The sequence below is a fragment of the Dasypus novemcinctus genome, chromosome 10, assembly GCF_030445035.2.
Source record: "Dasypus novemcinctus isolate mDasNov1 chromosome 10, mDasNov1.1.hap2, whole genome shotgun sequence".
Lineage (NCBI taxonomy): Eukaryota > Metazoa > Chordata > Mammalia > Cingulata > Dasypodidae > Dasypus > Dasypus novemcinctus.
This window is the reverse complement of record NC_080682.1, coordinates 91,427,342-91,442,762: the sequence shown is the minus strand read 5'-3', so window position 1 is coordinate 91,442,762 and position 15,421 is coordinate 91,427,342. Positions and strand designations below refer to the sequence as shown.

Below are 15,421 nucleotides of genomic sequence, written 5' to 3'. Positions count from 1 at the left end.
TGTCTTAAATTCACCAAAACCAGTGTTTAAGGACCTGTTAATAGAATGGCCCTTACTTTTGCCCTATGGAATTTTGCAAATAAGAATTCTGTCAGACCCCTGGGTGAGGTTCATTGATGAGCCAGAAGCCTCAACTCCCTAATAACCATGTAAATGATGACACCACTGTCTACCAATAGCACCCATATGTGATGTTTCCACACCCATTTCCATACATACAATGCTTATACCCTTCTAATATGAGGTTCCTGGGTTCACATCTAGACCATTTGTGGATGGTTTTGAGTACAGAGAATGCATTCCATAGCACCCCACTTTCACCCCTCCCGTAGTTCAATGCTTCCCACTCCCCAACTCTCCTTCCACTTGGATTCTCAGTGTCCTTGCAGTTCCATAAAGAGACTAACAAGTGTGAGATAGAAAAGGAGGCTTCTGCAGGGTATAGTCCAATACTATTATGAAAAATAATCTCTGCCTTGCATAATTATAGTGAAAATGAAACAATTTACATAAGTAGACACAAATTCAGTAACTGAGAATGTTAATTACCTGAAGCAAAGGAACTTTGATTAGATCCTAAGACATCTAAGTGTTACTTGACTTTACTATCTGGAAATACAGACCCGAAATTAGAAGCAGAAGAGAGAGTAAGAAGGACTCAGTGGAGAGCTATTTCTGAGTATTCAAAGATCCCTCTGTAGCAACCTCTGAAACCCCCGTTTTAACTCTTTGGTTCAAAACCCATAAACAATGGGATTCAAGGTGGGGGGAATGAGGTGGTGAAGGACATTGAGCAGGATAAGAATGTCCATGGGGACTCTCTTTCTGGCCACATTTGTCAGCACCACAACCAGCAGAATGGAGCTGAAGAAGAGCATGAGAATGAAGTGGGAGCCACATGTGCTCAGGGCCTTGACTGCAGCCCCTTCAGACTTGAATCTAAGCACAGCTTTTAGGATGAAAGTGTAGGAAAGGAAGATGAGGATGAAATCTGAGCCCAGCAAGGTCCGACCAGCCACAAATTGGTAGATTCTATTAAGGGTGAAATTGTCACAGGAGAGCCTGGACACAGACAGATTGGCACAGATGCAGTTCTCAATGACATTTTTGCCACAATAATGGAGCTGAGCAGAAAGAATGGGGACGGGTGCAAACAGCAAAGCATTCCGAACCACAATGAAAGCACTAGCCTTGACTACAAATTGTTCAGTGATGATGGATGGGTATCGCAGAGGATGGCAGATGGCCACATATCGGTCATAGGCCATGACCATAAATGTGCAGGACTCCATGGCGAGAAAGCAATTCATGATGAACATCTGGAGGAAGCAGGTTGAGAAGCTGATGGACCTGAGGTCAAACCAGAAGATGGCCAGGACCTTGGGGATGACGGTGAGGCAGAGCACGATGTCCAGCAGGGAGAGGAGGCTGAGCAGGTAGTACATGGGCTCGTGCAGAGAGGCCTCCAGCCTGATGGTGATCAGGAGGGTGGTATTGGCTCCCATGGCCAGGAGGAAGAGGAGACTGAGGGGCAGGGAGAGCCAGTGCTGCCAACTCTGGTAGTTAGGGAAGCAGATGAGGAGAAATTCAGTAAATGTATCAGTGGAGTAGTTGCTGCATAATATCATCAGATTATTCCTAAACTGAGACAAGTTCACCTGGATTAATGCATAGAAAGATAACAGGAATTAGGTCAACAGTAAACAAAGTCATTAAAGTAGTAATTAACATTTATCTGAAAAATGATGAAATATAGAAGATCCATTTCAGATAAAGTCAAAGTTCAATGACTATAAATATGAAGACAGAAGGTCCTTGGCAAATCATTCCTAAATAATTTGGAAACATACATGAGAAAGACTATATAAAGGGTTTAGAAAGAAAATGATGTAGAGCACTAACTTCATTAAGACATACTGTAAAACTATAAAAATTATGCCAAGTGATACTAACATGAGATACTGACCAAACAAATTGACTATATACAGATCCTATAGGTCAGAAAAACTCACTAATTTAAAAATAATCTAATATTATTAAAGTATCATAAAAATCCTATTAACTGTGCTTGGAACTTTTCAGTAAGTATTGCTAACAATTTGTTAGATAACGGTTAAAAAAAAACCTAAGTTTTCTCAATTTTATCATACACCAGGATAAATTTGAGCTGGTAGAATTTACATTTCCCAAGCCCTATTATAAACTAGAAGAAAATAAAAGTAAACCGATTATATACAGAGAGGATCCCACAGAAACACCTATCAGTCTGGCTTCTCATCAAATCTCTGGCACAACGTATCCTGGGAATACTTAGTCTATCCCATCACAAGTACAGTTCAATGTTCCTATAGAAAGTTATACTCTGGGGCAGCTTGTTTTCATAAATTTTATGACCACCAAACTCAAATGAGTCCTTATTATGCATGAGCATTCTAATAAGCTTCTCTGGCTAATTCATTCCAGCACACTTTGCAAGGAAATTTTCAAATTTTCTAAATTCTTCTCAAATGTTAAATAATCTCCTTTTTCTGAAATAACTTCTCCAAATGCCTAAAAAGACAATAGAGCCCATCAGATGGCAATTTCCTCAATTTTCATAACAGTGTCATAAACCTATCAATGTCTATACCTTGTCCTCCTCATTCATCTGGAAGAGTAGAGAATCTATCTTCCCCCTAAAGTCATTCCCCAGCTTTCATTTTAATTCCATCTACCTTGACCTTACCTAGAACTTTGTCCTGTTCATTGCCCACTCAATATCCTATGTTTTAAAGCTTTCCCTCTCTGTATCCTTCCCATGGATATACAAAATGCTCAAGTCTTCCATATCTTAATGAATTTCTTATCTATCCTTCATCCACATTTAGTATAAAATCACTGCGAAACTTTTCACAAATGTACCACATCTCTTCTTCACACATAAGAAGAAGAGGTAAAGAGACCTCAAAGGACCTCTAAAAGAAGACAGACTGTTGGCTTCATTAGTCCAGAAGAGAAGTGATCAGTGCGTGAATAAATGAAGGAGGGAGAGAAGGGGACTATTTTAAAGGTAAAATATACTGGCATAGAAAGAGTTTAAAATGAGGAGATGTATAAGAGAAAATAAGGTAAAGAATTCTAAAGTTTTCTTGCATTTTCTTGTTCAAATGACCAAGTAAATTTCATAAGACAGACCACAGGATTTGAAAAAGTTTGGTGTTTGTTAAGGAGGCACAGATGATGGATCCAGTTTTGACATATTGAGTTGAAGTTTGTTAGTATGAAAATATATATGAAAAAGTACTATTGGATAAGAGTTTGAATTCACTTGAAACCTCTAAAGCTAAAGATGGAGAATTTGAAGCCACCAGCACATAGTGTGTAGTTCAAACTATAGGATTAAGAGATTTACCTAAGGTGAAAATATAGACTGAGATGAAAAAGCATACAATAGAATCCTAAGAAATACCAACCCTTAATCTTAGGACCAGAAATGGTAAACAGGCTACAAAGGAGATTTAAATGAATGACCAAAGATGCAGTAGAAAATCAAATATGTTGGCCATAGGTGATGAAGAATTTCAATTATATGGGAAAATAAACTATCCAGTGCATTGGCAATTAGGAAAGCATTAGTGGTCCCAGCAAGAACTGTTCAGTTGGAAGAAAAGTAGAATAGAGTAGAAAAAGAAACCACCAAGACATGAGTAAATGGAGATGAGTCCTGATAGTTGTGTCAGAAGTTTTAAGTTCAGCAGATAGATTTCCATGAGTGGAAAACAGAACACGGAGGTGGGGAACATGTTCTTAAGGTATGGACTTTTTTTTTCACATGAATGAAATTTTAATATGTGTAATATAAGGAGCAAAAGACTATAAAAAGAATAATAGTGATGAAGAAGACAAAAGGAGATATTAAAGGACTAGGTTCTTGAGAAAGCAATTACTATTAATATTTGAATACTCTGTAAAAGACATGGTGGTCTGACTTTCCTCTATCTTTCCCCAATCTACTTTAAAATCTCTGGGGTTACATAAACCATATTTTCTATCTTAATATCCCATTCTGTGTTCACATCTAATGCTCAGGATATCTTTAATAGATGCTTGTGGGAAAAAAATGGTTAAGCTTGAGGTTTTTAAATTTTAGTTTAAAGGTTCAAAAAATAAAAATGAACAGGAAAATAGTAACCAAAGTCTCTAAGTGAACTGATGTGGGAATTGGGACAAGACACAAGATTATCCAAATATGATGGGAAGAGATAGAGCTCTGGAACAGAGGTAGGGGTTGGTGATGGCATGAAGTTCTTTTATGGAGCTTGGGGAGCTTAAGCTGTTCCATTTAAGGGTTCTCCAGAACAAGAAAACCTTATGCTTGGTGGGTGGAAATCCCCTGATTCAGTCCTCTGACCTATTAGGTCTTTTGCATTCTTTCATACACCAACATCAAATAATTTGGTAGTTCCTCCTATATGAAAGAGAGTTTCCTTGGATATCTTAAATTATCCCTTTGCAGTCAATATCCCAAAATCCTGTGTTATTCTTATTTCTCGCCCTCTACTGTTTCTCCTTTTCCTTCTTATTCTGCCTTCCCTGAAAGCTCCTTAAGTATAATTTGTTTCCATGATTATGCCTCACAAACCCCAGTCTCTAATACATCCCCCACCCTCTCATCATTACTTCTCATCTGGTAGAATACTATTCTAATTAAGCATATCCTTCTGCTACACCCTGGGCTATAAAAATTCCAGACACCATCTCACCTTTACCTACCTAACATAAAGGCTAACAGAGGAGGGGAGAAAAAAGGTGGCCTGCAGAGAAAAAGCAGTCAGATGCCGAAGAGAACCAATAGATGGAAGTAGTGATGTGAATAGGAGTTGATATTTTGAAATATCCAGTTCATAAAAGACATTGGAAACCTCCGCTATAATAAGGGCAGACAGGGATGAAAGTGAAAGTGATGACTGGACTGTTCTGCTTTGCTGTGGTTCAGCCACGACTAGAATACTGTGCCTAGCTCAGTGCATCTGGACAAAGGTATTCAAGATACAGAAGGTTGAATGGTTTATAGATACTTTACCTAAATTCTGCCTCCAAATATGTGACTGACTTCAAGGGGAAGAGATAAAAATCGAGTCACTAGGAGAAAGTCACAGAGGAGTCTTCCCTTTGGATATGAATTCTGTCAGCTACTGCTATCTTGTTAAGATTGCCCTGCTGGACCATTAGGGAAACATGTAGGAAATTGCCCCACCAGCTTTTTTATGAGCCTCATGGACCGGGTGCCCAGTGTCATATTACTCTCAAAACACAGTCCCTGTCCCAGAACCATACTCTCTTGCTGGAATCCCTAGACTGATTTTCTAGCAGGCCAGGTATATTTCAGTCACATACTTGCTTTAAGTTTCCAACCAAAGAACACATAGGATGCCTTGGATTGAATGAAATGGGACTGCAGAGATCTTACAAATAAGTCCTTTCCATACTGCACCTAAGAATCCTGAATGTTCCTGCATCCATACCACCACACATGGTCTTCTTTCCTCTTTTATGGGAGTCTAATACAGGAATGAGAAAAGGCCCTTCTGTACTTAGTCTTCTGTGATCCAGCTACTTTTGTTCCAGCCCAATTTTGCTCCCTTCCCTTTGACCTGGAACTCACAAAGGAACTCACAGAGGATGCCTACAGACAGCAACCAAAGCTGGGACTGAGTCTTTGGCTCTGAGGAAAAAATATGGAGGATTTTATGATCTGCAGTCATTGCCTCACACACTCCCCCAACTTCTCTATGTCAGCGGGGACAGCAGTGGATTGGGATACTGGGTCCTGGCAGCTGATGAGTTGGATCTCTTGAGAACTCTCATCTGCCCTCCTTTTATGGTACCACTGGAAGTCAGTAATTGAAAGGTGGGGGACAGGATTTGAAACTGAGTTGAAATTCAGATTTGAATCTATCAGCCTGAATATGCAGATCATCCTCTGAAACATTACTTTATACTACTTTTAACATCTTATAATGATGTTACATTGATAGATTTCCTTATGTTGGATCTTTCTAGAATTTCTTAACAAAATTGTAGTATTTTCTTCTTTAATTATCTCCTGATTTCAACTCTGTGATTTTATATCTGTACAAATTGAGGCTGTTAATTAACCCTCTCTAAATGTCAGTTACGCAATAAATATTTTTTTAAGATTTTATTTATTCTTTCTCTCCACCCCCTCATTGTTTTGAGCTCGCTGTCTTCTTTCTGCATCCATTCATTATGTGTTCTTCTGTGTCAGCTTGTCTTCTCTTTAGGCAGCACTGGGAATCATTTCTGGAGTGGGACAGAGGCGCTCAATCTCTTGTGCCACCTCAACTCCCTGGTCTGCTGTGTCTCTTATTGTCTCTCCTGTGTCTCTTTTTGTTGTGTCATCTTGCTCTCCATGCATGCCAGTACTCTGCATGGGCCAGCTCACTGTGCAGGCCAGCTTGCCTTCACCAAGAGGCCCCAGGAATTGAACCCTGGACCTCCTAACTGGTAGACAGTTCAATTGCTTGAGCCACATTCACTTCCCTTATTTATTTATTTATTTATTTTTAAATTCATTTCTTAAAAATATTATATTCAAAAAATATGAGGTCCCCATTCACCCCCACCACCCCCACCCCACCACTCCCCCCACAGCAACACTCTCCCCCATCATCATGACACATCCATTGCATTTGGGGAGTATATCTCTGGGCATCGCTGCACCTCATGGTCAATGGTCCACATCATAGCCCATTCTCTCCAACATTCCATCAAGTGGGCCATGGGAGGATCTACAATGTCCAGTAATTGTCCCTGCAGCACCACCCAGGACAACTCAAGTCCCGAAAATGCCTCTACATCTCATCTCTTCCTCCCATTCCCCACACCCAGCAGCCACCGTGGCCACATTTTCCACACCAATGCCACCTTTTCTCGATTACTAACCACAATAGTTCATGAATAGAATATCAGTAAATCCACTCTAATCCTTACTGTATTCCTCCTTCCTGTGGACCTTGGATTGGTTGTGTCCATTCTACATCTTTGTCAAGAGGGGGCTTAGATTCCACATGGATACTGGGTGCAATCTTCCTGCTTTCAATTGTAGACACTCTTGGCTCTATGGTGTGGTGGTTGACATTCCTCAACTTCATGTTAGCTCCAGCTTATCATAGATTTCACCCATGTAGACGTCCGCTTACATTCTTCCTCTACCCCCAAATTTCCTGTAAGCCTATCAAACAGTCTCTAACTCTCTGAGACAGCTTGGTTTACTTATTTCATATCATTGAGCTCATGTAGTATTTGTCCTTCAATGCCTGGGTTGCTTCACTCAACATAAGGTTCTCAAGATTCATCCATGTTATCAAGTGTGTTTGTAGTGTGTTTGTTCTTAAAGCCAAGTAGTATTCCATTGTATGTATATACCACATTTTATTTATCCATTAATCTGTTGATGGGCATTTGGATTGATTCCAACTTTTGGTGATAATGAACAATGCTGCTATGAACATTGGTGTGCATATATCGGTTTGTGTCCTTGTTTTCAGTTCTGCTGAGTATATACCCAGCAGTGAAATTGCTGGGTCATATGGCAAACCTATGGTTAGTTTTTTGAGAAACTGCCAAACTGTCTTCCAAAGTGGCTGGATCCTTCTGCATTCCCACCAGCAGTGGATGAGTGTTCCCCTTTCTTCACATCCTCTCCAGCATTTGTATTCTTCTGTTTTTTTCATAGCTGCCAATCTTATGGGAGTAAGATGGTATCTCATTGTAGTTTTGATTTGCATTTCCCTGATAGCTAGAGATTTGAAGCATTTTTTCATGTGCTTTTTAGCCATTTGTATTTCTTCTTTGGAGAAGTGTCTGTTTAAATCTTTTTCCCATTTTTTAAATGAGTTGTTTATCTTTTTATTTTCAGGATAAAGGCGTTCTTTATATATGCAAGGTATAAGTCTCTTATCCGATATATGGTTACCAAATTTTTTCTCCCATCATGTAGGCTTCCTTTTTACTTTCTTGAACAAACTCCTTTGAGGTGCAGAAGGCTTTAATTTTGAGGAAGTCCCATTTATCTATTTGTTCTTTCGCTGCTTGTGCTTTGTCTGTGAAGTTCATGAAGCCATTTCTTATTACAAGGTCTTGTAGATGTTTCCCTACACTGCTTTCCAAAGTCTTTATGGTCTTGGCTCTTATATTTAGGTCTTTGATCCATCTTGAGTTGATCTTTGTATAAGGTGTGAGATGGTAATCCTCTTTCATTCTTCTACATATGGATATCCAGTTCTCCAGGCACCATTTGTTGAATAGGCCATTCTCTCCCAGTTGAGAGGGTTTGGTGGCTTTATTGAATATTATATGGCTATATATATGAGGTTCTATATCAGAATTTTCAATTCAATTCTATTGGTCTTTGTGTCTCTCCTTATGCCAATACCATGCTGTTTTCACTACTGTAGCTTTGTAGTATGTTTTGAAGTCAGGTAGTGTGATTCCTCCAGTTTCATTTTTCTTTTTCAATATGTCTTTGGTATTAGGGGCCTCTTTCCTTTCCAATAAATTTCATAGTTTTTCTAGTTTTTTAAAGAAGGCTGTGTTGATTTTTATTGGGATTGCATTGAATGTGTCAATCAGTTTTGGTAGGATAGACATCTTAGTAATATTTAGTCTTCCTATCCATGAACAGGGAATATTCTTCCATTTATTTAGGTCTTCTTTAATTTCCTTGAACAGTCTTGTGTAGTTCTCTGTGTATAAGTTCTTTACCTCCTTAGTTAAATTTATTCCTAAGTATTTGATTTTTTATTTACTATTGTATATGGTATTTATTTCTTGATTTCCTCCTGATCTTGCTCATTATTGGTGTACAGAAATGCTACTGATTTTTGGGAATTGATCTTATAACCTGCAACTTTACTAAACTCATTTATGAGTTCTAGAAGCTTTGTTGTAGACCTCTCAGGGTTTTCTATGTATAGGATCATGTCATCTGTAAATAATGAAATTTTGACTTCTTCCTTTCCAATTCGAATGCCGTTTATACTGGTTCTTGCCTCAGTGCTGGAGCAAGTACTTCTAAGACAATGTTAATTAGAAGCCGAGAGAGTGGGCATCCTTGTCTTGTTCCTGATCTTAGAGGGAAGGATTTTAGAATTTCCCCATTTTAAATGATGTTGGCTGTGGGTTTTTCATATATACTCTTTATCATGTTCAAAAAATTTCCTTGTATTCCAATCTTTTGGAGTGTTTTTATCAAGAAAGGGTGCTGTCAAATGCTTTTCTCAAATGCTTTTTCTGCATCTATAGATATAATCATGTGGTTTTTTTTCCTTCCATCTGTTTATATGGTGTATTGCATTGATTGATTTTCTTATGTTGAACCATCCTTGCATATCTGGAATGAATCCCACTTGGTCATGGTGTATAATTCGTTTAATGTGTTGATGAATACGATTAGCAAGTATTTTGTTAAGTATTTTAGCATCTAGCTTCATTAGAGAAATTGGTCTGTAATTTATCTTTCTTGTGGTGTCTTTGTTTGGCTTTGGTACTAGGGTAATGTTGACATCATAGACTGAGTTAGGTAATGTTCCTTCTGTTTGATTTTTTGGAAGAGTTTGAGCAGGATTGGTGTTAGTTCTTTCCAGTATGTTTTGTAGAATTCACCTGTGAAGCCATCTGGCCCTGGGCTCTTCTTATTTGGGAGGTTTTCAATGACTGATTCTATCTCTTTACTTGTGATTGGTTTGTTCAGATCACCAATTTCTTCTTTCATTATATTTAGGCTGCTTATGTGTTTCTAGGAATTTGTCCATTTCCTCTGAGTTGTCATTTTTGTTGGAATATAGTTTTTCAAAGTATCCTCTTATGATAGTCTTTATTTCTGTGGGGTCAGTGGTGATATCTCCTTTCTCCTTTCTTATTTTGTATATTTGCATCTTCTCTCTTTTTTTCTTTGTTAGTCTCACTAAGGGTTTGTCAATTTTATTGATCTTCTCAAAAAACCAGCTCTTGGTCTTGTTTATCTTTTCAAGTGCTTTCTTTTTTTTAATTCATTTTTTAAAAATATTACATTCAAAAAATATGAGGTCCCCATTCACCTGCACAGCCCCCACCCTACCACATCCCCCACAGCAATACTCTCCCCCATCATCATGACACATCCACTGCATTTGGTGAGTACATCTCTGGGCATTGCTGCTCAAGTGCTTTCTTATTTTCTATTTCATTTAGTTCTGGTCTTATCTTTATTATTTCTTTCTTTCTTCTTCTTGTGGGATTTACTTTGTTGTTTTTTTTACTAATTTCTCCAAATGTGCAATTAGTTCTTCAGGTTTTGCTCTTTCTTCTTTTTTGATGTATGAATTTATGGCTATAAATTTCCCTCTCAGTACTGCTTTTGCTGCATCCCATAAGTTTTGGTAAGTTTTGTTATCATTATCATTTGTTTCCAAGTAGTCGTTGATTTTGTTTGAGATTTCCTCTTTAACCCACTGTTTTTCTAAGAGTGTGCTGTTTAATTTCCATATTTTGGTGTGAAATCAGGGCCTCTGGCCCTTGCAGATTTCCAGTTTCACTCCACTGTGGTCAGAGATACTATTTTATAATTTCAATCTTTCTGAATTCATTAAGCCTTTCTTTGTGGCCTAGCATATGGTCTATCTTGGAGAATGATCCATGCGGACCCTAGAAAAATGTATATCCTGTTGTATTTGGGAGTAATGATCTGTATATGTCTATTAGATCCAGCTCCTCTAATATACTATTCAAATATTTTCTTTCTTTAGTGATTCTCTTTTGAGATGTTCTGTCCAAAGTTGATAGTGGTGTATTAAAATCTCCTACTATAATTGTAGAAGCTTCTATTCTTTCACTTAGGTTTTCCAGTGTTTGCCTCATGTATTTGGAGGTGCCCTTGTTAGGAGCATACATATTTATGATTGTTCATTTTTCTTGAGAGATTGTCCCTTTCACTAATATGTAGTATCCTTCTTTATCTCTCACAATTGTTTCTTATTTAAAGTCTATTTTGTCTGATATTAATATAGCTACACCTGCCTTTTTTTGGTTATTGTTTGTTTGTAAGATTGTTTTCCAACCATTCACTTTCAGCCTCCATGAATCTCTGGTTCTAAGATGTGTCTCTTGTAGACAGCATATATATAGATGGGTCATATTTCCTTATCCAATGGCCAGTCTGAATCTTTTGATAGATGAGTTTAATCCATTGACTTTCAGTGTTATTACTTTCAAGGAATTATTTATGTTAGCCATATTTTGATTAGACTTTTGTCATATTTTGTTTGTTTGTTTTTTTCTCTTTTTGTCTTTTTTGTTGCTCTTACACTCTCCTCCAACTCTGCCTGTCCTGTTTTTTCCTTTCTTCCTGCAGAACTCCCTTTAGAATTTTTTGAAGCGGAGGATTCTTGTTGGTGTACTCTTTCAATTTCTGTTTATCTGTAAATATTTTGAACTCTCCATCATTTTTGAATGCTCGTTTAGCTGGGTAGAGTATTCTTGGTTGGAAATTTTTTTTCTTTTAGTACCTTGACTATATCATACCACTGCCTTCTTGCCTCCATGGTTTCAGATGAGAAATCAGCACTTAATCTTATAGAGCCTCCCTTGTATGTGATGGTTTTCTTTTCTCTTGCTGCTTTTAGAATTTTCTCTTTGTCTTGAGCATTGGATAATTTGGCAAGTATATGTCTTGGGGTGGGCCTGTTGAGGTTTATGATGTTTGGGGTGCATTGTGCTTCTTGGATATGTACATCTGTCTCTCTCAATAGATTTGGGAAGTTTTCAGCCATTATTTCCTGCAACACTCCTTCTGGCCCCTTTCCCTTCTCTTCTTCTTCTGGGATGCCTATAATACATATGCTTGTGCATTTTGCATTGTCATTCAGGTCCCTAAGTCCTAGCTGTATTTTTTCTATCTTTTTATCGATCAATTCTACTATCTGTTTGATTTCCGATGTACTGTCTTCCACATCCCTAATTCTCTCCTCTGCCTCTTCTAATCTGCTGATATTTGCAGCGAGTGTATTTTTGATTTATTGAACTGTGATGTTCATTCCCATCATATCTGTTATCTTTTTGCATATGTCTGCAATTTCCCCTCCAAGTGTTGTCTTCATATTGTTAAACTTTTCCTTTACTTCATTAAGTTGGTCTCTAATATATGTTCTGAGATCTTTAATTACTTGTCTGATATTCTGCTCCCCTTCCTGGTTTTTAGTTTGTTCATTGGATTCAGCCATGTTTTCCTGATTATTGATTTGGTTTGTAGTTTTTTGTTGCTATCTGTTCATCATTTTATCTTGGCTGGTTAATCAGTTCCTTAGCTTCTTTGTCTAGTCTTGGGGATTAATTAGCTGTTGTTCTTGCGTAAGTGTTATGTCTTCTCTTTGCCACTTTGTTCTTCTTACTCTAATTTCTTGTTGCTGGCTGAGTTCACTTTGAAGGAAAATATTAGGGCCAGGGAAAGGCAATTGTGTAAAAAAGGAGAATTTGTAAAGTAATATTGGTAATAAATGTTAACAGAGCAACAGTATGAGATCTGGGAGAATGGATATTAGATTCATGTAAGTTGTGTAGAGTTAGAGCAGTAAGTAGAGTACCTATAATGAGATAGTCAACTGAATATGGGGAGGAATATAGTATGAATTAAAAAGCCAGTGTTTTCATGAGAGAGGGAAAGAGAAAAGAAAAACAATAGAAACAAGAGTGGATAAAAGACAGAAAACAAAACAAAGGTATTAGAAATTAAAAGTTAGACAATTTGAGGACCAAAGAAAGGGAGGTGAAAGGTAGGAGAGACAATAGATGATGGAGGATAGAAAGATGTGGGGGAAAGGGGATAGTGTAGGTGGCCAAAATCAATTCACACAGAAACGAGGAAATGGAGGATGAGGAAACCCAGCAAATTTGAGGTGTTCCCTGGAGCACCTATTCTATAATTAAGATAAAATAAGATAAGAAGAAAAAAGGAGAAAAGAGAAAAAGAGAAGAAGAAAAAAAGGGGGGTGGGCAAAGAAAAGGGAGGGAAACAAGCAGGAAAAAGAAAAGAAGAAAGAAAAAAAACCCTAAATAAATGAAAAAGGACCTTGGGGGATACAATGGGAGAAAAGACTAGGAAATAATGCAATATTAGCAACCAAGACAATAAAAATTTTAAAAAAAGAAAAAAAAGAAAAAAGATAAAAAGGAAAGAAAAGAGAAAAAAATAACAAAAACAACGCAAACGCTGAGGGCTATGACAATTAAGGACCTCAGATGGCCCTCAGGGCGTGGTGGATTCAGGGATAGGAAGTCTGTGATACTGCAGACTCAAGAGGTGTGAGTCTCTGCAGTGTGGGCCACCAGGGTTTAGGGGACACAGACCTGGGAACCACAAATCCAGTTAACAGGGAGCCTAGGAGGATTGCAGTGCAACACAGCCTTCAGGGATCCCTGCAGCTGGTCGTCAGTCCTATGGTGGGGGGAGTCACATCCGTGAACTCTGACCTCTGTGTCAGAAACCCAAAATTTCCCCTCTCACAAGAGACTCTTCTGTCACTGTCTCACCAAGTCGACTTCAGGACACCTCCCACTCTGCAAGCCCCTGAAGCAGCCTGCTGGTGATGCCTCTGTATTGCAAACTATTCAAGGACTGCTGCAGATCGGCCACCAGCCCTAGAGGGCATGGCTCTAGCCGGAAGCTCTGATCTCTGTGCCAGAATCCCAAAATTCCACGTCTCGCAAAATACTCCTCCAAATACTCTCTGTCTCACCAAATTGGCTTCCAAACCCTTCCTGCCCTGCAAGCCCCCGAATAGCCCACTCAGGGCTTACAAATTTTCCAGTACAGCAGAGCCTCCAGGAATCGCTGCCACCATGCCACCCACCCCAGGGGGAAGCATCCCATGCACAGCCCCGATCTCCGTGAAAGAGACCCTAAATTCTACCTTTTACACGAATCTTCTCTGTCACCATCCCACCAAATCGATGTCTAGACACCTCCTGCCCTGCAAAGCCCTGAAACAACCTGGTCCAGAAAAATTTCCAACGTTGCTCAGCCACTTCTTTGCAGGAGAGACTGCAAGGTGCACTCACTCAGACACCATCTTGCCCTGCCTCCCGAAAAGTCTTGATAATATTTGGTGGTGATGGTAATACAAAATTATAAATATATTTCATTTCACTGAAGTATTTAAATGAAAGTGATTAAAATGGGAAATTTTGTGTTGTATATATTTTGTCAAAATAAAAATTATAAAAAGGGAAAAAAAGATTACATTATAGTAATTTTCATGTCAGTGGCTTCCCATAGCTCATAAAACACAACCAAATATCCTAGTATGGACTACATAAGACTGCATATGAATTAGACTAAAAGCTCCATGAGGAATGCAGTCAATCATCAACTTTGTTTAAAATTTACTACATTGGACATATTTTTGCCTAATTAATTAATTCAAGGATAATTATAATACATAATCAGGCTCCTTCCTACTTTGTCTTATTTAGAACCACGTTCCTGAGTGGGTGATTGTTCCAGTCACAGTCATTTCTGAATAGCATTTTGGAGTTTGTGATTGTGAAGTTAAGTGAAATCAGTCATATGAATTGTGTGGTTTTTTCCCCCTTTATTTCCTAGGTAAAGCCATAGAAAGGCAAAGAGTTGGGTTCAAACCAGTGGCTGTCCCTATCTAAAGAGTGAAAGTATTTTGTACCCTGTGTAACAAAATATTTATGCATCATAAAGGATTTTCCTGTGTGTGTGCTCTTAATTATTAAAGAGAATTTGTTTGCTCCATCAGATAAGTTTAATATTTAGCTTGAGGCATGAAGAACAAAAGGGTTTCCATTTTCAGCAGAGTCATTCTGCCAAGCATTAGTTTAAGAAAACTGAAATGAAGAGAAAATTGTACAATTTCACTTTGCTTTCTAAACATATCCATGCTTTACCTCTAGCTACACCTGTGACTGTCTTGCCGTTTTCACACTTGGAAGACTAAGCAGCAATTGTAATTTCTGATCCTGTGAGAATGTGAAACCAGATAATATATGAAATGCAAAATTTTAAAAATCATCCAAAAGGATGATTATATTTACTGAGGATATTTGATGTGCTTGGCATTGGAAAATTGTAGGAAATACATCTGATACCAGCCTTCCTAGCACCTACAATCTTGCATGGAAGATGTATACAATAAAGTAATATCACAAATAATTTTTAAATTAAAATTATAATCATTCTGATTTGATTTGTTGGGCTGAAAACACTATTTATTCCCTTTCTTACCGAAAATCCCCATTAAGTGAATAAAGAAATATGAAATTAATAATAGTTCAACAACAGTACTGAAATATGTGTAAATATAATTGGATCAAATATTTTGAGAAATTTCTGGAAATCATAAATATGATGGGATTGGAT

At 38.0% G+C, this 15,421-nt stretch overlaps 1 protein-coding gene across 1 annotated transcript; it reads right to left on the bottom strand.

Moving 5' to 3' along the window:
* Window positions 1-683: 683 nt before the first annotated feature.
* Window positions 684-1,628, bottom strand: LOC101438056 (olfactory receptor 56A1-like). The gene is given in 1 exon segment (XM_012528406.3): window positions 684-1,628. A coding segment is annotated over 1 exon segment (945 nt).
* Window positions 1,629-15,421: the final 13,793 nt, after the last annotated feature.